The following is a 25,563-nucleotide window of genomic DNA, read 5'->3' on the forward strand; positions in this document are numbered from 1 at the left end:
GCCAAGTAGCCTCTTCTACCCCTATCCCTGCGGCCCTCATACTGCCCGGTGGGACAGATGGGAAAACTGTGCCTCCAGGGAACAGTTACTGACCTAGGACAGAACCAGGGCCATGCACTGGCTGGGGTGAGGCCTGACAGTCTCAAGAGCCCCTGATCTTGACTACCAGGCCATCCTGCCCTCACCAGGTATCTAGGGATGTGATGAGGACCCAATGTTGAAGGCAGGCTCCCTCAGCACTCCACTCCATAGCGGTCGAAGTGGCGCAGCAGCAGGCCAATCTCAAGGTGCACAGTGCCACCAGCAGCTGTGTGCAGGCGATAGCGGTCTGCCCCACTGTAGATTGTGTCCGCATGCAGCAGCTGTGGCCCACCACCCACAAAGGCCCTGGCCAGCTGCTCTCTCCAGCTGCCCAGGGGCCGCCAAGTAGGGCAGTCCAGATGGTGGGTGCCTGGGCTGCTGGGCACGTGGCAAAAGCCATAGCCTGCAAGCTGGCAGCGGCCAAAACTGTCCTGGGACCACACCTGGAGATGGAGCCGGGGCCAGCCTGCAGGATAGGATGAAGAGAAGAAAAGGAGGGATGGTAGGACCCAGCTTCCTGCTCCTGGGTCCCCACCTCCCTGATACCCATTGAAGACTCTGGACCAGTCCTTTCCCCTTGGGGTTTGGCCCCAGCCTTCTCTTGGGTTCCCAACCTCTGATCCAATGCCACATGGCAGCCAAAGGGATTTTTCTAAATCCATATCACTCCCCTGCTCAACTCTTCCATAACTCCCCAGTACCCTTAGGACAAAGTCCAATCTCCTCAATATCCAAGCTCCTTCAGATCTGGCCTCTCTATGGGTACCTCCTCAATGTTCCTCTGTCAAGGCAGCCCCTGCTCCTCCAGGTCCCACATCCGTGTCTTGGGCCTTGTCCTAAGATGTCTTCTGCCTCCCTTCCTCATAGCACTGCCCTGTCCCGGGCTCTGGGCTCAGGGCCTCCTTTCTTTCCCTGTCCAATCTACCTCTCCCTGGCAGCTGGAAGCATCTTTCTGGTCTTCCACAGGCTTGCCAGCGTCCTCAGATACAGCTCAGTTCCTCAGTCTGGTAGTCAAAGTCCCTGGAGACTGAGGCCATCTCACCCTGTATTCTAAGCCCCTCCTCTGTGCTAGGCCTTGTTCTTGGAGCTGGGGACACAGTGGTGAGCACAGCAGACAAAAATCCCTGCACTCTGAGGCTGACATCCTAGACAACGAACATAGTAAATAAGCAAATTATAGGGTACGTCAGATGGTGATAACTGCTCTAGAGAAAAATAAAGCCGGTGGGGTGGAGGTGGGGATGCAGCTGGGAAAGGAAGGGATCAAGAATGCTTCACTAAGAAGGTGACAGTTGAGCAATTGCTTAAAGGAGGGAAGGGAGTAAAACAGGAGCCACCAGAAGGTTGAGTAGAAGGATGTGACCCAACTTAGTGCTCATAGGGCTACGCAGGTTGTGTGTGAGGCACAGACTTGGGTTTGGGGCGGGAGCACAGTGAAGATGTTGCTGAATGGCCAAGGTAAGAGATGATGATGAAGACCAGATGCTAGGCAGAAAATGGTGAGAAGTAGAAGTTAAGATGTAATAAATAGAGGGCTGGGCGTATAGCTCAGCTGGTAGCCTAGCATGACAAGGCCCTGGGTTCAATCCCCAGCACCACACACACACAAAAAAGTATTAGGTAGAGCCAGCACTGGGGGGACAGAAAGGCTGAACCAGAGTTTACTGCCTCACCCTCCAAACCATACCCATATGGCAACCAGATAGATCTTTTAAAGCAAAATCTAACTTGTCCCTCACTTGCTCTAGCTCCCAAGTGCCTTGGATGGCCTCAGCTCCTCAGTCTGGCATCCAAGGCCCTGCATGACCTGTCCCCTCTTCCCCTCTCCCTCTGCCATCCTTCTACTAGCCCAGAGTCCTCCACATACCCTGCTCACTCTCGCCTTGGGCCCCCTTGCACAGCTCTCCCTGCGCAGAGCTGCTCCATCTTCCACCTTGTTAGTTTCCCTGGCCCTTCACAGCAAAGCTCAGATGCTCCTTGGAGGCCCTCTCTGACCTCCACAATAGGCTCAAACACTTCTTCTGGGCTTCCATGGCCTCCCACAATCCCTCATGCTAGCCATGACCTCTCTGAGCTGTTCCACAGGATGGTGCCCCTGAGGACAGGGCAGGGGGTAGAGCTGTCTTGATCACAAATGTCTCCCTTGTATCAGCAACACAGGTTGGGCCCAGGGCAGGCACTTAGTGAACAGTATTGATATTGCTGAAATACACAGCACCTCCCTCCAAGTTATTTTCTGGAATCTACTGCATTTTCTACCAGAAAAGATTTCTTATCCACCTCCTCCCCTGAATTTCCCCTTAGAGCAGCACCTCTGTTCTCAAGCCGAGGAGTCCCTGCCCCTCACTCCCAGCACCTCCTCCCTCTCTACTGCTCATAACTCCTGGGCTTCCTCCTTATTGGAGGCTCTTTGATTGTCTCTTCTTGAAGGCCACCTCCCCTCCCATTCCGACCCCACCTTTCCATCCCCCCCCCCACCCCACATACTTGGGACCTACAGTAGGGCAGGCCCAGGAAGGTTTTAGCACAATGTCTCCAGGGCAGTGGTTAGAAAAAGGACCAACAAGGCATGCAGAGCAGGACAAGACATGGTGTTCCCAGTCTCAGGTGCTTCAGGGGCCCCTCTCCCCTCCCCTGGTCCCAGGGCCCAGGCCTGGTACCCACCTTGGAGACCTTTGGTAGCAAAGTGTAGGTCTATGGGGTGAGACCAATAGGCCATGTCCCCTATCTGAGGGGTGTCCACCTGTGTTTGGCCCTCACGCACACCAGACAGGAGCTTCCATGCCGCCCCTGTAATGAGAGGAGCTGAGATGTAGATAGAGGTGGGGGACAGCCTTCAGGAAGGGCATTTGGAGGTGAGGATAGGGGTTACAAAGTGTGAGCTCTGGGTCCAAATCTTGGCACTTTCTCTTTTTGCCTGTGCAACCTTGGGCAAGTTACTTATTCTGTCTCAGTCTCCTCATCTGTAAGCTGAGTAATAATGCATAATAATGCAGTCACATAATTTTAAGAAGATTCATGATGAGTGTTGGAATATAAAAACATTTTAGAGTTTTTTTTTTGTATCATCCTAGAAATTGAATCCTCATGTATACTAAGTTGAGCTGTACACCCCAGTCTAAAACCGTGTGTGTGTGTGTGTGTGTGTGTGTGTGCGTGTGTGTGTGTTTATTTTTTTTTTTTTAACCAGGGATTGAACCCAAGGGTGCTTAACCACTGAACCACATCCCCAGCACTTTTTATCTTTGATTCTGAGACAAGTTGCTGAGGCTGGTTTCAAACCTACAATCCTCCTGCCTCAGCCTCTTGAGCTGCTGGGAATACAGGGGTGCGCCACCACATCTGGCTATAATCCAGCTTATTACTATTCTTACCCAATATTTAGAGACCTAGTCCAAGAACTAAGATGCGGCTGATGGTATCTGATACTCCAGGAGCACGTGATGAGAAACACATATTAACAGCAATCCTACTAAGAAGTGATAAGAATAGGGAACGTGAACACTGAGTGCTTACTAAATGCCAGATGCTATGCTAAGTGCTTTAGACAATGCATTCATTTAATCTGCCATTATTATTATTATTATTATTATTATTATCATTATTACAGGGAATTGAACCCAGGAGCACTTAACCACTGAGGAACAACCCCAGCCCTTTTTATTTTATTTTGAGACAGGACCTAGCAAAATTGCTCAGGGTCTCATCAAACTGGATTTGAACTTGCAATCCTCCTAGCGCAGCCTCCAAAGCTTCTGGGGTTACAGGAGTGTACCACCATGCCCTGCACTTTTGGGCTCTTCAATCTCCAACTTACCCACCCCAGTTCACAGACTCGCTACCATGGTCCATAAGGTCCTGCCTGGCATAGTCATCCCCACCTCCCTGAACTCATGTCCCATAACCACCCTCTATCCTCCCTGGTCCCATTTTTGTGCATCTGCCTCAGGGCCTTTGCAACAGCTGTTTCTTCTACCCTAGAAAGCTCTGTTCTTAGATGTCCCCATTCCTACTCTTTTCATCCTTTCAGCTCAAGTGCCACTTCCAGAGGGCCTCTCTCTGACCTTCCTATCAGAACTAGCTCCTATCACATTCATCCCATTTCTTTTATTCCTAGAACTTACAATGATCTGTTGCCATTATGATCATTTCTTCATCTGCTTATTTATTTTCTGACTCCCCTACTGTGAGCTCCAAGAAGGGACAACATCTGCCCAGGGTCGGACAACCCATGAATGGTTGGATCCAGACTGGAAACAGAGTCTGACTCCAAACCCAATCTTTTATTTATTCAACTGGAGGATCTCAATTTCCCAAGGAATCTCAACTGCTACCCCACTTTGCAGTAAAATCAGGAAGGACCCAGGCCGCAAGGGATGATAATGGCAATAGATGCATCTATTTTGTGGGCAACAACATATATAGGGCATGGACTGGGGTTGTGGCTCAGTGGTAGAGCACTTGCCTGGTATGTAAGAAGCACTGGGTTCAATTCTCAGCACCACATATAAATTAATTAATTAATTAAATAATGATTTAAAAAAAAAACATATAGGGCTTTACAACAAGACTCCATCAAAGCTTTCCATGAGCCAGGCAAACACTTCCTAGACCAGACCCTATTTTAAGTGCTGTTGACAGTCATATAGTCATGACAGCAACCACTGGAAGTTAAGTATTATCATTCACATTGTACCAACAGGGAAATAAAGGCAAAGAGAAGTGCACGAGATCATATAATAAGCAACAACTGGTTTGGAACACAGCAAGTCTGTACTATTAACCTCTGTGCTGTGCTGCCTCTTAGCTGCTATTAGCTTCATTTACAGATAAGGAAACTGAGGTACAGGAGAGATCAAGGACAAAGGCTTCCAAATGATAACTGGGGGGAGTTAATATTAGAACCCAGATCTGGCAGCCCTAACCATTAATTACACTGTACCACTACATATAGGACCTCAGATGGGTAGGCATGGCAAAGGGGGTCTCCAAGATCCCTACTGGGCCTGTGGGAATGGACTTGGACAACTGCCAGAATGAGGTACACAGAATCATGAATACCAGAGAGTGCCTCTCCTCTGTAAATCTAGGATGGACGCTTTTACTTTGCAGTAAAAAATAAGTAGAGACTGCTAATCAAAGAATTAAGATGGGGGGTGTCTCTAAGCATGGCTAAGATTGTGAGTGGAATCCAAATGGAGAGTTAGGGCTGTCTAATGTTAGGAGAAATAGAAGTGTGTGTATGGTGGCAGGGTGGAGGGTTTAAGCATATAGTCCCATATTTGTAGGGCTGTAGGCTCAGAGGATGGGAACCAGAGCCCCCAGAAATAGGATGGAAAGGGATAACACTGGAAACACAAGTGTGGTCTGGACTAGGAGTCCTGAGAGCCAGTGGAAAGAGAGGATCCTGGATTAAGAGAGTAAAAGGAGTGTGAAGCCATAGGCTGGGGGTGGGGTGACATGGGGAGATGAACCAGGCCCAGGGAAAATACCTGTGTGGATGCCCCATTTGCAGAAGAGGCTACTTTCAGAGAAACCGGTGGCCCCCATGATCTGCCCAATCACGTGCACCTCAGCCATAATCCTGGAAGGGGGAAAATATAATCAGAGCCATGTGAGGTAAGTGTACTATTTCCATCTGACATATGGGGAAACTGAGGTCCACCACTTATAGAGCAGTACTAGGATTCCAAGCTGGTTTCGTCAACCCACTGACGCTGTGGTCTTAACCACAGTTCCTAAGTGCTTCCCTAGGAAAGCCTGGGGAAAATAGGGAGGGCACTTTGGGTTAGGAATCCGGGTACTAACTCGGCCCCTCCTAAAATAAACCTCCTTCAATGACTCTGTCCTGAGGAAGGCTCCGCCCCAATGGCCTACGGCTCCGCCCACTACTGCAAAGACCCGCCCATTCACGTCAGAACGGCCCCTAAGCCCCATAAGGAGCATGCGTCTAAAATTCAGGACCGTCGTAGCCCCGCCTCTAAGCTCGGCGCATGCGTCATTCCTACCTCAGCGCCCTTAACCGTTAGGAGAAACGAAGGCAGCTGTGAGAATTGTAGTACATAGGCCTGACCAGTTCTTTTCTCCGCGGGCGAGGATAAGGCCTGGCTCGCGCTTCTCCCAGGACCTTCCTGGCAGCGACAGATCTGAGGCGCAACACTTCTGCGACCGCGCTCGCCTTGGGTTCCCTGGCTGTTGCTGGGGCAACTGCAGGCCCCGCCCCTGGCCTTGATCCCGCCCTTCGCGCTGCTGATTGGTGGTATCTGCCCCTGGAGGTGGGGAGGAGATGTGATAGACATTTTCTTTCTCTCTCTAGTTCCCTTTTGGGAAGGTAGCGTTTCTCTTGCTCCAGCTCAGTCTTCCACCTTTGGGGGCGTGGCTGGGCAGTTGCCATCTTGGATGTGTAGAAGGAAGTTTGAGTGCTGTTTCTGCAGGTCCCTCTTTACAAAATAAGACGATCTATCGATGCTTTGTGCCCCCATTGTACCCCTCCCAAATCTCTTTCCCGTCCAGGACCCAAAAGTCAGAGAATCACCAGATCAAGGGAGCATTCCACCCCAGGACCTTGTAGGCATTCTCCTAGGAAAAAATTCATTCAGACTAGGGAAGTCGGGGAGTGGTTTTTCCTTCTGTTTTCAGAGTTCCTCCAGGCTTCTCTAAAGGACTAATTAGTCCAACTTCCTTCTCAGAGACTCTACCAAGTTGTTAGTGCTGAGTCTGAGCAATGGGGATGGAGCAAGGATGAGAAATGAGGAACTAGGCCCCTTCACAGAAAGTGCTGGGGTTTTTGTTTTGTTTGGGGATACTGAGCATAGAATCGAGGGCCTCATGCATGCTAGGCTTTACCACTGAACTACATACCCTAGCCGTGAGAGTCTCTCTTCCATTCATAGCTCTGCCAATAATTTGTCCTGTGACCTTGCTGGGCTATAGTCTCAGATATTTTCCATGTATTGAGCACACATAGTGGTACTGAATTCCTTAGCAGTGCTTTTCCCACCTTCTAAATCAGTTGAACCTTGCTTGCTCCTTTATTCCTTCAGCCCAGACCAGAACCATGAAAACTTATTTACTTCTTTTCAGGAACACACACGAACTACAAAAGTTAGGGTCACCAACTCCAAAAAACAAGGAAGGGACAACATTTCAATAGGAAAACATTTTCATAAATACTGTAAGTCAGAAGAATGTTTTGCTAACAAATAAATTTAAAATCTCTCTTTTACCTAGCATCTTCTTTGCCAGCGCATTTGAACAAAGCTTTTCTTTCTTTCCATTTTTTTTTAACCCGGAGGTTCTTAACGACTGACTCATAATCCCCAGTCCGTTTTTGTATGTTATTTAGAGACAGGACCTCACTGAATTGCTTAGGGCCTTATTAAATTTCTGAGAATGACTTTGAATTCGAGATTCTCCTGCCTCAGCCTCCTGAGCTGCTTAGATTACAGGTATGCACCACAGGGCCTGGCTAAACTAGACATTTTTCTATGTTATCTCCTTGAATCCTCAAAGACATTCCAAGGAGTCTTTTTATTTAAGATTAATATTTATCAGCTTTTTATTTAAGATTAAGAAATTAAAGCAAAATCATGGGCATGAAACCAAATTGATCATAGATGGTCTGACCCTCTCCTTAAACCTTACATTCTTTTTTTTAAAGTATTTTTATTTTTACAGACACATTTTGATTCATTGTACACAAATGGGATACAACTTTTGATTTCTATGGTTGTACACAATGTAGATTCACGCCATTCATGTAATTATACATGTAAATAGGGTAATATTGTCTGTCTCATTCTACTGTTTTTCCATCCCCACCCCTTCCCACCCCCTTTTCCTCTACACCATCCAAAGTTCCTTCATTCTTCTCTTACCCCCATCACTCCCTCCTCATTATATATTGTCATGCACTTAACAGAGAAAGCATTTGGCCTTTGGGTTTTTGGGCTTGGCCTATTTCACTTAACATGATATTTTCCAACTTCATTCATTTACCAGCAAATGCCATAATTTTACTCTTCTTTATCATTGAGTAATATTCCATGGTGTATATGTACCACAGTTTATCCATTCATCAGTTGAAGGGAATTTAGGTTGGTTCCACAATCTAGCTATTGTGAATTGAGCTGCTATGAACAGTGATGTGGCTGCATCACTGTAGTATGCTGATTTTAATCCTATGGGTATGAACCCAGGAGTGGCATAGCTGGGTCAAATGGTGGGTCCATTCCAAGCTTTCTGAGGCATCTCCATACTGCTTTCCAGAGTGGCTGCACCAATTTGCAACTCCACCAGCAATGTGTGAGTGTGCCTTTTTCTCCACATCCACACCAACACTTATTATTGCTTGTGTTCTTGATAACAGCCATTCTAATTGGAGTTAGATGAAATCTTAGGGTGGTTTTAATTTGCATTTCTCTAATTACTAGGGATGATGAGCACATTTTTCATATATTTGTTGATCACCTGTATATCTTCTTCTCTGAAGTATCTGCCCATTTCCTTAGCCCACTTATTGATTGTGTTCTTTGTATTTTGGGGGTAAGGTTTTTTAAGTTCTTTATAAACTTTGGAGATGAGTGCTCTATCTAAAGTGTGTGTGGAAAAGATTTTCTCCCACTCTGTAGGCTCTCTCTTCACATTATTAATTGTTTCCTGTGCTAAGAAAAAAAACTTTTTAGTTTGAATCTATCCCATTTATTTATTCTTGCTTTTATTTCTTGCACTATGGGGGTCTGTTAAGGAAGTCTGGTCCTAAGCCAACATGATGGAGATTCGGGCCTAATTTCTCTTCTGTTTGGTGAAGGGTCTCAGGTCTAATTCCTAGATCCTTGATCCATTTTGAGTTGAGTTTTGTACAGGGTGAGAGATAGGGGTTTAATTTCATTTTACTACATATGGATTTCCAGTTTTCCCAGCACCATTTGTTGAAGAGGCTATCTTTTCTCCATTGTAAGTTTTTGGCACCTTCGTCTAGAATGAGGTTACTGTTCTTACGTGGGTATGTCTCGGTGTCTTCTATTCTGTACTATTGGTCTACCTGTCTATTTTGGTGCCAATACCATGCTGTTTTTGTTACTATTGCTTTGTAGTATAGTTGAAGTTCTGGTATTGCAATACCCCCTGTTTCATTCTTCCTGCTAAGGATTGCTTTAGCTATTCTGGGTTTCTTATTCTTCCAGATGAATTTCATGATTGCTTGCTCTATTTCTGTGAGGTACATCATTGGGATTTTAATTGGAATTGCATTGAATCTATATAGCACTTTTGGTAGTATGGCCATTTTGACAATATTAATTCTGTCTATCCAAGAACATGGGAGATCTTTCCATCGTCTAAGGTCTTCCTTAATTTCTTTCTTTTATGTTTTGTAGTTTTCATTGTAGAGATCTTTTACCTCTTTTGTTAGATTGATTCCCAAATATTTTATTTTTTTGGAGGCTATTGTTAATGGAATTCTTTTCCTCATTTCCTTTCAGATGTTTCATCGCTTATGTATAAAAATGCTTTAGATTTATGCATGTTGATTTTATAACCTGCTATTTTGCTGAATTCATTGATGAGGTCTAGAAGTTTTCTGGAGGAGTTTTTTGGATCCTCTAAATAGAGAAATATGTCACCAGAAAATAGTGACAGCTTAAGTTCCTCTTTTCCTATTTGTATCCCTTTAATTTCTTTAGTGTGTCTAATTGCTCTTACTAGTATTTCAAGTACAATGTTGAATAGAAGTGGTGAAAGAGGACATCCCTGTCTTGTTCCCGTTTTTAAAGTGAATGCCTTCAGGTTTTCAACATTAAGAATGATGTTGGCCATGGGCTTAGTATAAATACAATGTTCAGATATGTTCCCCCTATCCCCATTTTTTCTAGTGTTTTGAGCATGAAGGGGTGTTGTATTTTGTTGAACACTTTTTATGCATCAATTGAAATAACCATATGATTCTTATCCTTAAGTCTATTGACATGATGGATTACATTTATTGATTTACGGATGTTGAACCAACCTTGCATTCCCGGGATAGGCCCCACTTGATCATGGTGCGCTATCTTCTTGATATGTTTTTGGAGACAGTTTGCCAGGATTTTGTTAAGGATCTTTGTGTCTATATTCATCAAGGATATTGGTCGAAAATTTTCTTTTCTTGTCTTTGCCTGGTTTCGGTATGAGGGTGTTATTAGATTCATAGAATGAGTTCGGTAGGGTCCCCTCCTTTTTGGAACACTTTGAGAAGTATTGGAAAGAGTTCTTCTTTGAAGGTCATGTAGAACTCAGCTGAGAATCCGTCTGGTCCTTGACTTTTCTTGGTTGGTAGGCTTTTGATGGCTTCTTCTATTTCATTGCTTGATATTGATCTGTTTAAATTCTGTATGTCCTCCTGCTTCAGTTTGGGAGGATCATATGTCTCTAGAAATTTGTTGATATCTTTGGTATTTTCTATTTTGTTAGAATATGTATTTTCAAAGTAGCTTCTCTTTATGTTCTGTATCTCAGTGGTGTCTGTCCTGATCTTTCCTTTTTCATCATGAATTTTAGTAATTTGAGTTTTCTCTCTCCTTCTCTTTGTTAGCATGGCTCAGGGTTTGTCTATTTTGTTTACTTTCTCAAAGAACCACCTTTTTGTTTTGTCAATTTTTTGAATTGTTTCTTTTGTTTCAATTTCATTAATTTCATCTCTGATTTTAATTATTTCCTGTCTTCTACTACTTTTGGTGTTCTGTTCTTTTTCTAGGGCTTTGAGCTGTAAAGTTAGGTCATTTAGTTGTTGACTTTTTATTCTTTTCTGGAATGCACTCCATGCAATTAATTTTCCTCTTAGTACTGCTTTCTTTGTGTCCCAGAGATTTTGATATGTTGTATCATCATTCTCATTTACTTCTAAGAATTTTTTTATCTTCTCCCTGATTTTTTAAGTTATCCATGCTTCATTTAAGGGCATATTATTTAGTCTCCAGGTGTTGGAGTAATTTCTGTTTTATATTTTGTCATTGATTTCTAATTTCATGCCAGGACACAAGGAAGTATCTGATAGGACACAAGGAAGTATCTCTATTTTTTTGCATTTCCTAAGGGCTGCTTTGTGGCATGACATATGGTCTATTTTCGAGAAGGTTCCATGTGCTGCTGAGAAGAAAGTGAATTCGCTCGTTGATTGATAGAATATTCTATATATGTCTGTTAAGTCTAAGTTATTGATTGTGTTATTGAGTTCTGTGGTTTCTTTGTCTAGTTTTTGTTTGGAAGATCTATCCAGTGGTGAAAGTGGTGTGTTAAAGTCACTCAGAATTATTGTGTTGTGGTCTATTTGATTACTGGAATTGAGAAGGATTTGTTTGATGTACATGGATGCACCATTGTTTGGAGCATAAATATTTATGATCGTTATGTCTTCCTGATGAAATGCCCTTCTTTATCCCCTCTGACTAACTTTGGCTTGAAGTCCACTTTATCTGAAATAACGATGGAAACCCCACTTTTTTACTAAGTCCGTGTGCGTGGTAGGTTTTTTTCCATCCTTTCACCTTTAGTGGATGTCTTTTTCTATGAGATGAGTCTCTTGCAGGCAGCATATTGTTGGATCTTTCTTTTTAATCCATTTTTCCAGTCTGTGTCTTTTGATTGATGAGTTAGGCCATTAACATTCAGGGTTATTATTGAGATATGATTTGTATTCCCAATCATTTGGGCTTAATTTTGATTTTTAACTTGACTTGGTTTCTCCTTTGAATGGAATTTCCTTTAAGGTAGTTCCTCCCTTTGCTGACCTACATTATTGTTTTTCATTTCCTCCTCATGGAATATTTTGTTGAGAACATTCTGTAGTGCAGGCTTTCTATTTGTAAATTCTTTTAACTTTTGTTTATCATGGAAGGATTTTATTTCATCTTCAAATCTGAAGGTTAGTTTTCCTGGGTATAGGATTCTTGGTTGGCAACCATGTTCTTTCAGAGCTTGAAATATGTTGTTCCAGGCCCTTCTAGTTTTTAGGGTCTGGGCTGAGAATTCTGCTGCTATCTGTATTGGTTTCCCCCTATATGCAATCTGATGCTTTTCTTGCACGGCCTTCAAAATCCTATCTTTATTTCGTATGTTAAGCATTTTCATTATAATGTGCCTTGGTGGGGATCTGTTGTGATTTTGTGCATTTGGTGTTCTGTAAGCCTCTTGTATTTGATTTTCTATTTCATTCTTCAGGCTTGGGAAATTTTCTGCTATTATTTCATTGATTAGGTTGTTCATTCCTTTGGTTTGTATCTCTGTGCCTTCCTCAATCCCAATAATTCTTAAATTTGATCTTTTCATATGTATAGTACTTAGAGATTCTGTTCATGATTTCTTACCATCTTCTCTGTTTGGTCAACTTTATTTTCAAGATTAAATATTTTGTCTTCATTGTCTGAGGTTCTGTCTTTCAAGTGGTCTTGTCTGTTGGTGATGCTTTCCATTGAGTTTTTTATTAGGTTTATTGTTTCCTTCATTTCAAGGATTTCTTCTTCTTCTTTTTTTTTTTTTTTTGAATCTCTATCTCTTTTTTGAAATGATCTTTTGCTTCCTGAAGTTGCTCTTTCTATTGCTATTGGAGTTATCATTCATTGTCTGCATTTGCACTCTTATCTCATCCTTTCTTTCACGAATCATCTTAATCATGTATATCTGAAGTCCTTTTCTGACATTTCTTCTACCATACTGTCACTGGGTTCTGTTAATATAGAATCTAGGTTTGTTTGGAACATTTTCTTCCCTTGTTTTTTCATGTTGTTCATGTATCTTCCCCTCTAGCAGTGCAGATCTGGGGTATTGCAGTGTTCCCCCTATAGGCTTATCATGACCCAATAGGTTTCCAAAACCTTTTCTTTAAGGGGGAGATCAATATTAGCAGTTCCCAGTTCAGACAGTATGCAACCCAAAACCAAATAGCCCCTATGAGGATGTTAACAATATTGTTATAATAAACAGAATGAGTTCAATTATTATCTTCAGTTTAACAAATACATTTGCAATAAGGTCTGAAGTTTCTAATGGAAGACAAAGAAGATGCAGAAGGGTGTAGGATGTAGCTGTTAATGGGATAAGAAAAGAATATATAGAAGTTCTAGATCATAGAAAGTGTGAGAGTGTAATCAAAAGAAGTCGGTTGTTAACAAGGGAAAAGGGAGAGAGAGACTCTGAGGGAACAGGTAAAAAGGAAAAGAGAGCAAGAAAAGTAAAGAAATAAAAACTTAAAATTTTTCAATAAGGAGAAAAAAGAAAATCTACACTATAATAGTCATATAGCATTCAAACCTCCCAGTGTGCAGTAGCCTGATATATGAGAGGTACCTGACAATGAGCTTCAAGTCTCCAGCAGGCATTTTAGGATGGGATTTGCCCCACCTAAAGATGGGAGATTTGGCTTCCAGGATTATCCAAGATGGCCACTATAGCCTCCAAATGTGTTGGCAAATAGGGAGCTGCAGCTCTGGGTGTGGGCATGGTCAGCTGGAGGTCCTGGAGGCGGGGTATCGTTGGTCAGGCTAGGGTCCTGGAGGTGGGGTGTTGTTAGTCTGGTTGCAGGATCCTGGAGGCAGGGTACAATCAGTCGGTCTGGAGGTCCTCATGGTAGCACAGTCAGTCTGTCTGGGGATCCTGGTGGCGGGGAGCAGTCAGTTGATGTGAGGGCCCCAGAGGCAGGGAATGATAGGTCGGGCAGAGAGATCCTGGAGACAGGGCTCAGTCAGTCCAGCCAGGGGTCCTACAAGTCCTGGCTGTTGTCTCAAAATTACGGCAGCCACATGTAACCAAACCTGCAGGTACTGTGACAGTGAACTTCCAGGCAATCGCAGGCAGTTGGTGCTCCACTGGCAGTCTATGGTCAGTCTGCTGACTATTGTCAGAGGATCAGGAGGTGAACCTCAGGTGGTGGGTGATGGGTAGGTGAAAGGCAGGCAGTGGACAGGCAAGCAGCAGGCAAATGGCAGATGGTAGGTGCCAGAGAGTGAACAGTCAAGAAACAGATATCCTCTGCTTGAAACCCAAGTTATGGAGCAACAAGAAATGCAGCCTCCTCTAGTCCGCCATCTTGGATCTCCAAACCTTATATTCTGACCCTGTGCATCTTGCCTCTTTTGAATAAATGACCCTCATTATTAAAGGAATATGAATATTGTGCTTTAGTGACATCCTAAACTGTCATTTTTCCATAATCAAGTACTGTCAATGCTCCTTCTTTTAAATATTTTCCTTCAATTGGTTTCTTCCCCACTGATTGATATGGGTGACTAAGAGAATGGTCACAAGTATACTCCCTGGGTTTAAATCATGATTCTGTCCCTTCTGTGTGCCTCAGTTTCCTTATCTGTAACAGGAGGGTAAATGATAATACTCAAACCTGTGGGATTATTATCAAGATTTAATGAGTTTGAGCTTCAGGCAGGAGAATCACAAGTTTGAGGCCAGCCTCAGTAATTTAGTGAGACCCTAAGCGACTTATCTAGACCCTGTCTCAAAAAAAAATATGGACTGAGATGTAGCTCAGAGGTAAGGCAGGGTATTCAATCCTTAATGCAACCCCAAAAAAATATTTTATGTGTTAATGTATGAGGCTCTTTTAAAATATGTCCAAAAGTTCCTGGGCAGCTCCTTTAAGTGGGTGGAGCCTAATTCTTCTTCCCTTGCATGTGGCTGGACTTAATAATAACCAATAGAATATTATAGATGTTTGCTCTGTGACTTCCAAGATTAGGTCATAAAAGGCATTGAGGCTTCCTCTTGGTTCTCTCTTCAGGTCCCTTTTCTGAAGCAGGTCAGACAGTAAAGCAGTCAAGAGAGAGACACAAACAGGGATGAACTGGGGTGTCCTACCAACAACCAGCACTATCTGAGCAACCCATCTAGGAAGCAGATCTTCCAGCCCTGATCAAGTCTTCGGATGATTGTAGCCCTAGGCAACACTTTGACTGTTTCTTCATGAAGACCCAAACCAGACCACCCAGCTAAGCCAGTCTCCTGACCTATAGAAACTATGTAAGATAATAAATATTTATTGTTTTAAACCACTAAGTTTTGGGGGTAATTTTCATACAGCGGTGGATAACTCATATAAATTTGTAATGAATTTGGGATAGTACCTTGTGCATAGAAAACACCGTAAAAGTCATGTTTGCTATTCATGGTTTTTATTAATATTGTTGTTAACTGGAATGGCATTGTGTACATATTCTTTTTAACACATTGTTATTCATCTACATTTTTTTTTTACTGTACCAGGAATTGAATCCAGGGCCTCCTGTATCCTAGGCAAGTGTTCTACCATTGAGCTACACCCCCAGCCCTTTTTAAATTTTTATTTTGAGGCAGGATCATGTTAAATTGCCCAGGCTCACCTCATACTTGTGATCCTCCTGTTTCCATCTCCTGAATAGTTGGGATTACAGTCAGGTGCCTCCTCACCTGACTACTAAAAAAAAAAAAAAAAAAAAAAAAGCAATTTTTTTTGCAGTGGTGGGGATTGAACCCAGGGCCTCACACATGTGAGACATCACTCTACCACTGAATCAAATCTCCAACCCAAGAATTTTAACTAAAGATTTAAATAAATATAGAACTAGGAGTATAGCTCAGTGGTAGAGTGCTTGCCTAGAATGCATAGTCCCTGTGTTCTTCAATCCCCAAAACTGCAAATTAAATTTAAAAATTTCTTTTAATTGTAATAAAATACATATAAAATTTACCATCTTAACCATTTTTAGCTACATAGTTCAATAGCGTTAACTACATTCACATTGTTGTGCACCCAGTCCCCAGAACTCTTTTTATCTTGCAAAACTGTAACTCTAAATCCATTAAACAGTTCTCTCCCTTATTCCCCTTTTTGTCACTCTTCTACTTTCTACTTCTATGAATTTGACTACTCTATGTATCTCATATAAGTGGAATCATATTTGTATTTTGTGACTAGATCATTTCATTAGCAATAATATTCTTCAGGTGTTTTAGTGTGTGTCAGAATTTCCTTCTTATTTAAGGCTAAATAATATTCCACTGTATGCATTGACCATATTTTATTGATCTTGGATGGACATGTGTGTTACATCTACTTTTTGGCTATTTTGCATAATGTTGCTATGAACATAGGTACCTAAATATCTCTTTGAGACCCTACTTTGACTTCTTTTGGGTATATCCCTAGAAGTAGAATTGCTGAACCATATGGCCATTCTATTTTAATTTTTTAAGGTGCTGCCATACTGTTTTCCATAGCAGCTGTACATACTGTTTTACACCTTGCTTTTTCCACTCAGTCATACATTTTGGAAAATTATCCATGTCCATAAAAATTTAACTCACTGGTTTTCAAAAAAAAAAAATTCTTTTGAAGTATAATATACAGAAAAATGCACAAATAATAAATGAGCAGCTTGATTAAATTTTATTTATTTATTCTAAAAACTTTTCTTAGATGTTGATGGACCTTTATTTTATTATTTATAAATGGTGCTAAGAATCAAACCCAGTGCCTCACACATGCCAGGCAAAAGCTCTGAGCCACAACCCCAGCTCCTTGATTAAATTTTATACACCGAAGAGGCTACTGACTTACCAGAACTCAGTCGAAAATAAGAATGTAACCAGCCCCTACTTCATACCTCTTCCTGAATGCCCCCCCAGGTTACCACTGATTGGATTGCCAATAACATGGATTACTTTGCTTGGTTTTCTGTTTTATATAAAAGAAATTGTACATATTCTTTTGTGTCTGCTGCCTTTGCTCAGCTTTGTTTGTAGGAATTTGTCCTTTGGTAGACATATGTTCTATCCAGCTGGAGTCTATTGCTGGGTCATAGGATATGTTCACCAACAGCAGAAACTGCCAACCAGTTTTCCAGGTGGCTGAACCAATTTGCATTCCCAGTGGAAGCTCCCCTCTTGCACCTCCTCACCAGCACTTACTGTTGTTTTCTTCTTAGCTGTTGTGATGAGTGTGTGTTGGTATCCCATTGTGATTTCAATTAGCATTTCCCAGATGACTAGTTGGGGTGGGTTTTGTTGTTTTGCTCCATCACTGAGGTACATCCCCAGCATCTCTCCCTTTTAGCCTCCAAGGTGATGGATTGGTTGAGGTGTTTTTGTTTTTGTTTTTGTTTTTTAATATGTTCATTGGCTGGGCACAGTGGTGCATGCCTGAAATCCCAGCAACTTGGGAGGCTGAGGCAGGAGGATCACAAATTCAAAGCCAGGCTTAGAAACTTAAATATGTTCATTGTTCCCTTGGATTTCCTTTTTTTTTTTTTTTTTTTTTAACTTTGATGATGTGCAAATTTTATTAACATGTTGAATATTTTGAATATTTGCTCAGTGGAACTAGATGTGGAATGTTGGCTATGAGATCTCCATATCTTCTTTAATGAAGCACCAACTCACTGATGGTAATTGAACATTAACAGGTGCCATCACACTGCTCTACCTTTACTGATTTTTTTTTCTTTCCCAGCCCATCTCCCTTTTGTGGCCCACTGATTTCTGGGTCCTTCTTTCAGCTCCCACATCATGTTGTTCATTGAACCTGCCCTTTGTTTTCTCCTCTGACCCCACTGAAGATTTAGTAGGAAGGGTATGAACCCTAGAGTCAGATATATATTGGCTTGGCTGTCAGCAACACCAAATGTTAACGGTGTGATCTTGAGCAAACCATTTAACCTTTCTGTTGTTCATTTTCTGGATTTCCTTTTTTGTGAAGTTTATGTTTAAGCCTTTTAAGCCTTTTGCCAGCTTTTCTGTACACACACACACACACACACACACTGTAGGCATAACTCATTTCTCTCTCACTTTTTTTTTTTTTTTTTTGCATACAGGGAGTTGAACCCAGGGCTTTGGGCAAGCTAGGCAATCACTAACAACAAGCCACATACTCAGCACTCATTTCTTTTAATAGTAAAAATTCTCCAAAGAATAAGTGAGGGGTGGGGGCATAGCTCAGTAGCAGAGGGCTTGCCTAACATGCATGAGGCCCTTGGTTCAATCCCCAACCCTTAAAAAAAAAAAGTGAATTCTATATAACCATAGTCAAAATTTAATGTTTATCACAGTATCAATTTAATATTGATATAAAACTGCCATCTAACCTATAACTTACATTCAGATTTTCCTAGTTGTCCCCAAAACATACTTTGTCACTGTCTCATCTAGGATCAGATTTTGTATTTAGTTGTCATTATTCTTTAGTCTCATTTAATCTAGAACAGACCTGCCAGCTTTGTATTTATTTTCATTACATTGACTTTTTTTTTTTCATTACATTGACTTTTTTTTTTGAACTCAGGGTCTCATGCATCCTAGATAAGCACTCTACCACTGAGCTGTACCACCAGCCCTTTTTAGTATTTTATTTTGAAACAAGGGCTCACTAAATTGCTCAGGCTGGACTTGAACTTGGTATCTTCTTGCTTCAGTCTCCAGAGTAGCAGGAATTATAGGTGCGTGCCACAGGGCCCGGTTTACACTGATGTCTTTTTTTTTTTTTTTTTTTTTTTTTTGTGGTACTGGGGATTGAACCCAGGGCCTTGTGCTTGCAAGGCAAGCACTCTACCAACTGAGCTATCTCCCCAGCCCTACACTGATGTCTTGAAGAGCACAGACCAGTTACTTTACACAGTGTTCTTCATATGACTTTATCTCATTTTTTAATAATTTGGGTAATGCATTTTTTATCAGAAAACCACAGAAGCAACGTTGTGTCCTCCTCAGTGCATGGCAGGTGGCACATGATGATGTGTCCTTTTGCTGGTGATGTTAACTAATGTCACCTTGTATTAGTCATCTTTTTGTTGCTGTGACCAAAATCCCTAATAGAAACAAAGCAGGGAAGATTTATTCTGGCTCATGGTTTCAGAGACCTTAGTTCATGGGCAGCAGCTCCACTGCTTTGGGCCTGACACACAACATCATAGCAGAAGGACTTCCCGTGGAAGCCAGGAAGCAAAGACCCACTCCTTCAGTTTCCACTACCTCCAAAAATGCCATCAAATTGTTAATCCACTGATGAGTTCAGAGCCCCCGTGACCCGATCGTTTCCTGAAAGCCCCACCTCTGAACAGTGCTGCACTGGGGTGCGAGGCTTCCTTCAACACATGAGCCTTTGGGGGACTTTCCAGATTCAAACCCTAACATACCTAGTTAGGGGCTTGTCTGCCAGTTTTGCCCACAGTACTCTAGTTCTCCCTGTGATGCATGAGTAACCTGTGGGAGGACTCTTTGAGACTAAATTCTATCCTATTCCTCCTCAGACTTTGACTGGATGGCGTAAGACCTCAGTTGAGGATCCTTGCTGGACTCTCAAGTTCAACATACCAAGCCCATCACGGACTCTAAGCCTAGGCTTCCCCCAGCCCCTTGAAAGGGATGGGCTGGGAAGACTATACAAGGCTGATGATGGCCAGAGAGCTCTAGCAAGATGTGAACTCATCTCTAGGATAGCCAAGGAGGATGGGGGACCCACAGAGCTCAGCAATTTGGTAAAAAACAGGCAGCTAGGAATTCATGCCCTCATCCCACAAATATGCAAGGATGGCCCACTTAGTACCAAGCGCTCTTTTAGGCCCCGAGGCACAGCAGTGAACAAAAGTGATCCAATCCCAGCCTTGGCAGAGCTGGTGCTGTTGGGAGGATTCAAAAGAAATACACAAATGAGAGAGATGTGTTTCACTGTCATGGAGAAAACAACTGGAGCGAGGTTAAGGAGGTGGTGATGGGGTATCCCTCCTGGGTAAAACAGTTCTGCCCCCTCACCCTCTCCCTGTCTCTGTCATCTGCCAGAGATGCTGGCTGAGCCAAGTGCACTTGCAGACGCCATCTGTTCTTCCCAGGACTGGGGCCGGTGCCAGCTCCAGCGTCTGGACTCTTGGCATGGTGCCCTGGAGCCCTGGGGCGAGGGAACTCCGGATGGCCCCACATCAGGCTGGGGAATCCTTCTGTCTGGCCAGATGAAGGGCTTCTGGGAATGGAAGGCCAGTGTGGGCTTGGTGGGCTCCCTGAAGGAGGTGGAGGCTTGTAGACTGAGGAGAGTTCCCCAGCCAGACAGATGGGGTGGATGTAAGTAATAATGTTAATAGCACATCATACTTCTTCAGAGTACACACTTAGATAGGATTTGGGTAAATATTGGGTATTTGTTATCACACTTAATCTAAGCACTTCATGTATGTTATGTCTAAGAGACAGGGAGTATTTCCCTAATTTACAAATGAAAAAATTGGGGTTCAGAGAGGTAAAGCCATTGTCCAGAGGTCACACCACAAATGCCTTAAAGAGCCTGGCAAGAACCAGGTCTGTGCAGACCCAAACCCTGACTCATGAACACCACCTGCACCACCTGAAAAACAGCACAGTGCTCTACCCTGGGTCCCACTTCTCCTCCATTCCCTGGAAGCACCCCTCTGGCTGCCTTCTGCCCCTGCTTCCTCCCCTCAGTCCTGCTTTACCATCTGCTGGTTCTGGTACCAGTTGTTTACCTTGGCATCTCTGGGCCTCCCTTTCTTTATCTGTGAAATAGGGAATGAAAACCTAGCTACTGAGAGAATGAATGGGACGGTGGAATGTCAAACACTGAACACAGAGCCTGGGGCATCGTCTGCACTAGATGAATTAGCTGAATTAGCGGTTGCTCTTAGGCAAGTGACCTAACCGCTCTGTGCCTCTTTCTTGCCCTGTAAAGCAAAGCAATAAATGACAGTGCCCTTAGGGTTGTTCCAAGGAATAAATGTGAAAGTGCATATGTAAGACGCCGAGTGGACACCTAGAGCACACAGTGTAGCTGTTATTATCATTATTTGTTATTATTGGGCAACGGGGCGGGGGAGTTGTGGGAGGGGAGGTGGGCGCAAGCCAGGAAGGCCCTGGAGAATCTGGGGGCGCCCCCTCCTCCGACCTGCAGCGCTTGAGTCTGGGCTAGTGGAGGAGGGGCTGCTGTTTCTGATGCCCCTGCCTTCCCTGGCACTAGCCAGAGGCTGACATCAGCCTTCAAGGCCCCCTCCCCGGCCTCCGCGGAGGGGCGGAACCCTGAGCCCCCGCCCCGCCCCCGCCCCGCCCCCGCGCGCTGCGGGCCTGGGGCGCTGGGACGCGGCGGATTGCGGTGCTCAGACCCGAAGCCTCCTGCCCGGTCCGGACATCGCCAGGTTAGCACATCGAGCAGGCAGCAGGTCAGAGCGGGTGTCGGTGTGAGGGGCTTAGGAGATGCGGGCGTCGGACCGTGGGCGGTGAGGGAGGGAGGGAGGTGGGGGGACCCTCTCCGCAGGGTCCTGGCGTTGGGGAGCTGGAGGCAAGGCTGTGGCGAAGAAATCGGCTTATGGGGGTTTGGAGCGAGCGGGCAGGAGGCTTGGGGCCTCCCCCAGGGACCATAGGGCAAGAAGAATCTTCTTTCTGGTTGTATTGAGTGTGATACGTACGTGTGAGCTGGGGTTGGGGGGATTATGGGGCAAGGTGTGCTAATGAGGATTGGGGTAAACCGGGAGCAGTTTGGAGAACTGGAAGGTGTATGGGGAGTTTTGTGGGGTCTTTGGTGCAGGTAGAGTTGGGAGGGAGGTTGACTGTTTAGGGCAGGTGTGTAAGAGACGGAAGCAGGAAGAATGTGTGGGAAGGCTGTGCGTGTGGAGGTATGTGTGTGGTTTCTGATGCTGTGAGGATTAGGAGTGTGCAAGCAGCCATTTGGGATAAGTGTGTAAGAAGGTTGCAGGCTTGGGAGGGGTGACGTTTGTGCAAGGAATCCTTTGGCAGATCACCTGCAGGGGAGGGATGGGATTGCTTGAATGTGGCTGTGTGGCAGGGGCCTTGAGAACTCAGAAGTGTGCAGGAGGGGAGTGTGCACTAGAGTGAAGTTCAGGGGGTCACTGTGGTGTGTATGCCTAGGAGGGATGTGCAGGTCTGGATGGGTGGTGAGGAGATGTGAACCTGGAATTGGGGGGTCAGGGAGAGTTCATGGGGCATAAGTGTGTAAGGCATGGTTTGGAATAAGTGTGCAACAGGTATGTGTTTTGCCTGAGAGAGAAGCTCAGAATCAAATGTCCAGACATCTGAGTTCTCTTTTTAACCCGCACCAACCTCTTTTACTCTTGGTCTGTTCTTCTGTGTGTAAAATGGATCTGAACCATTCATCTCTGCCTGAGTACCTCCAAAGCCCAGGGTTGCGGGGCAGGGAGGAAGGTAAGACTTTTTTACAACTTGTATTGTCTTCCCTCTGCCCCCAGGAATCCTTTGCCAGAGACTCCCCCAGCCATGGACAGCTCTAGTCTTCGGGATCTTCAACAACCTCTGCTGGCAGGCACAGCCTGTCAACCCCCTGCCCCGGAGCCTGTCAAGCCTGAGCTAGTGCCCCCATCAAGAGAAACAGCCTTTGCAGAGTCCCTAAGAGGTTGGCAGTTTCTACCACCACCTCTTCCCTCTGTGAGTGGAGGCCTGGGAGAGCCAGGGCCCCCTGCCCTTGAGGTAGGAGCAGCAGATCCTGGTGGGAGCCAGGGGACAGGGCTGGGGGTAAAGGCATCTGTAGCCAATATTTGTCAGGCCAGTGGCTAGAGTCTCACTTTCCAATTGTGTGTGGGCTGCTGGGATTTCCAGTTATTGTTCTTCCTGTACTTGCTATCGTGATTTCTTTCTTTTCTTCTTCTTCTTCTTTTTTTTTTTTTTTTTTTTTTTGGCAGTGCTGGGGATTGAACCTAGGACCTGGGAGGTTCTAGGCAAGCACTCTAGCATTGAGCTATACCAGCCCTTTATTTTTTGAGACAGAGTCTCATTAAGTTGTCAAGGCTGGCCTCCATCTTGCCATCTTCCTGCCTCAGCCTCCCAAGTAGCTGGGATTACAGGCATGCACCACCATGCCCACTTCTGGTTTCTTTATTGTTTTTCTCCAGATTCATCTTTTCTCTTTGCTTCCTGGTCTTTGCCTTTTTGTTTTTCTTCTGATTTCTGACACCTATGTTCTCTATCTGGTTCTCTTTCTTGGGGGGTGGGATGGGGTACTGGAGATTGAAACCAGGGGTGCTTAACCACCAAGCCGTATCCTCAGCCCTTTTTATTTTTTGAGACAGGGTCTCACTAAGCTGCTTCGGGCCTTGCTGTATGACTGAGGCTGGCCTCAAACTTGTGATCCTCCTGCTTCAACCTCCGTTGTCTCAGATTACAGGCATGTGCAACTCCATCTGCCTCTCTCTACAAAGCCCAAACACCTCTGGACTGTGTGACCCTTTTTTCAAATTCACCTTACTTTTTAAATTATTTCTCATTCCTTGTATATACTGTCAAACTCGTCTTTTATTTCTTAATGGTTTTCCAATTAGTAAGAAATTACTCCAAAATGTGGTAGCTTAAAACAGTAATCACTGTAAATCCTCATGGTATCTGTTCATGGTTGCTGGGGTCAGGAACTTGGGGAGGACTCAGGTGGAGGCTCTGCCTTGGGGTCTTTCATGAGGCTGCAGTCAGTGGCCGGGGCTAGAACCATCTGGTGCTGGCTGCGATCTGTTTCTTCCTGTTGCCTCAGAGTAGTCCATACATGGTCTACATGGCATGGCAGCTCTGGGGCAGTCATACCTCCAGCCTCCAGCAGGCGTGTTTCAGCAAAGCAGCAGCTGCCCTTTCTTATCTGCCTTAGCCTAGGAAGTCATGTAGCATTACTTTTACCACATTCTTTTAATTACAAGTAAGTCACGAACCTGCCTAGGTTCAGAGCGAGGGGACACAGACCTCATTTCTTGAAGGGAGGAATATGGAAGTCATATTTTAAGAAGAGCATGTTAGCGGGGCATGGTGGTGTAAACCTGTAATCCAGCGAATCAGGAGGCTGAGACAGGATTGCAGGTTGCAGGCCGGCCTCAGCCATTTAGTGAGGCCCTAGGCAACTCAGCCCCTCAAAAAATAAATAAACAAATAAAAATAAATAAATAAAAGGGCCGGGGCCAGGTGTGACTCAGTGCTTTCATGGTAGTGCACCCCCAGGTTCAAATCCCAATACTGGGGGGGGGGGGAAAGACATTGGGAGATTGTTGTGACCATTTTTGGAAAATGCCACCTGTCACACATAGTAAACCTCACTTTAGCTGAAGATTTTGAGCACCTTATTTCTGCTAGTTCACATTCTTTGTTATCTTGGACTGTATGCTTGTCATTATCTTTAAAAAATCATTTTTAGGAAAACGTATTATTTTTAGGCTGCTTTACCACTGAGCCACATCCCCAGCTCTTTTTGTTTTGAAACAGGGCCTCGCTAAGTTGCTGAGGCTGGCTTTGAACTCCCAATCCTCCTGCCTCAGCCTCCTGAGCTGCTGGGATTTCAGGTGTGCACTACTGCACCTGCTTTAGGAAAAATCATTTTAAGGCCTAGAATGAAGGTACTGTCTTTCAGAAAGCACTTGGATTGGTTGTCAGCTGCCTCAACTGCCTACTGCTTAGAGATCATTTGTAATTTATTAGTTCAAGGTTTGACTTTTCTGAGATTGGCAAATATCTGCAGGGCAAAAGGGGCCCCTGTGTTTGCTTAACCACTGTGAAATCAACCTTGATTAAGTCCTTAGAGTAGTTTCTTAAATCTTGCGAGCTACCTGCTGCTTGAGTCTTGTTTTGTTTGTGGTAGTACAGGGGATCAGTTCATCCCAGGCCTTGTGCATGCTACACACCTGCTCTGCTACTAAGCTACATTCCCAACTTTTTATTTTGAGCCAGGATCTCACTAAGTTGCCCAGGTGTGCGCCACCACACCTATTTGTAAGGTTCTTCGTAAAATATACTATCTAGAATCTGAAGTTTTCAGCAGTTTGGTTTGTCCTAATAATTTAGGACACTGGAGCATTTTTATAATCTCCCATCTTTTTGCAGGTTCCTGATGTCTGTCTTCACTTCAGGCACTTTTAACTCAGAGATTGAAATTATTTTAATTCAGAAATTGTAGCATTCTAATTGTGATCCATGACTGGACGTGTCAATCTCTTGAAAATGATGTGTAGGTGGGGCTCTTTCTGAACAGAACCCACAGCTTCCCCTCTAAGGGATCCAGGACAGAGCAGCCCAGAGCCCACCTCTTTGAACAACTTTCATGCATCTGGGGAGGTACTGGTCTTTGGTAGTGATGTGGGGCAGAGCAGTGGGCAGGGCAGGTGGGTGGAGATGCCCACCCAAAGCCCTCTCCTGTCCACAGGATCCATCATCCAGTGACAGCGACTCAGACTGGGACGGGGGCAGCCACCTCTCTCCTCTTCTACCCCATGACCACCTTGGCCTGGCAGTCTTCTCCATGTTGTGCTGTTTCTGGCCCCTGGGCATCGCTGCCTTCTGTTTGGCCCAGAAGGTCAGTCTGTGCGGGATAGGGAGGGTACTGGGTTTAAAAGGGAAAAACTCACACCCTGTAAGCAAGAGGAGCCTCGCTAAAGGCAGCAGGGAGATGGGCAAAGCCCTGGCCTGCCCTCTGGGGCAAGCCACTGAACTTCGCTATGCCTTCTTGCACTCCTCTATAAAATGGGA

The 25,563-nt window shown here is 44.4% G+C and overlaps 2 protein-coding genes across 5 annotated transcripts in view; one reads left to right on the forward strand and one right to left on the reverse strand.

Moving 5' to 3' along the window:
• Positions 1-6,281, reverse strand: B9D2 (B9 domain containing 2). The gene is made up of 4 exons (XM_079118441.1): positions 6,090-6,281; positions 5,574-5,665; positions 2,746-2,871; positions 1-547 (listed from the first exon to the last, which is right to left on the reverse strand). The coding sequence occupies exons 2-4, from the start codon at positions 5,659-5,661 to the stop codon at positions 234-236; spliced, it is 528 nt and encodes a 175-aa protein (XP_078974567.1). The 5' UTR covers positions 5,662-5,665; positions 6,090-6,281; the 3' UTR covers positions 1-233.
• The window catches only part of TMEM91 (transmembrane protein 91), a 25,220-nt gene continuing 5,878 nt past the window's right edge, over positions 6,222-25,563 (forward strand). Inside the window, exons 1-4 of one of the 4 annotated variants that reach the window (XM_079118439.1) lie at positions 6,222-6,356; positions 14,846-15,084; positions 22,302-22,539; positions 25,241-25,390. In XM_079118439.1, the coding sequence (XP_078974565.1) occupies positions 15,083-15,084; positions 22,302-22,539; positions 25,241-25,390 (390 nt within the window). In that variant the 5' untranslated portion in view covers positions 6,222-6,356; positions 14,846-15,082. Of the gene's footprint in view, positions 6,357-14,845; positions 15,085-21,160; positions 21,258-22,301; positions 22,540-25,240; positions 25,391-25,563 lie in introns of those variants that run through there. The other 3 variants (XM_079118436.1, XM_079118438.1, XM_079118437.1) reach the window with 3 other exon arrangements.

This window comes from Sciurus vulgaris, assembly GCF_902686455.1.
Source record: "Sciurus vulgaris genome assembly, chromosome: 17".
Taxonomy (NCBI): Eukaryota; Metazoa; Chordata; class Mammalia; order Rodentia; family Sciuridae; genus Sciurus; species Sciurus vulgaris.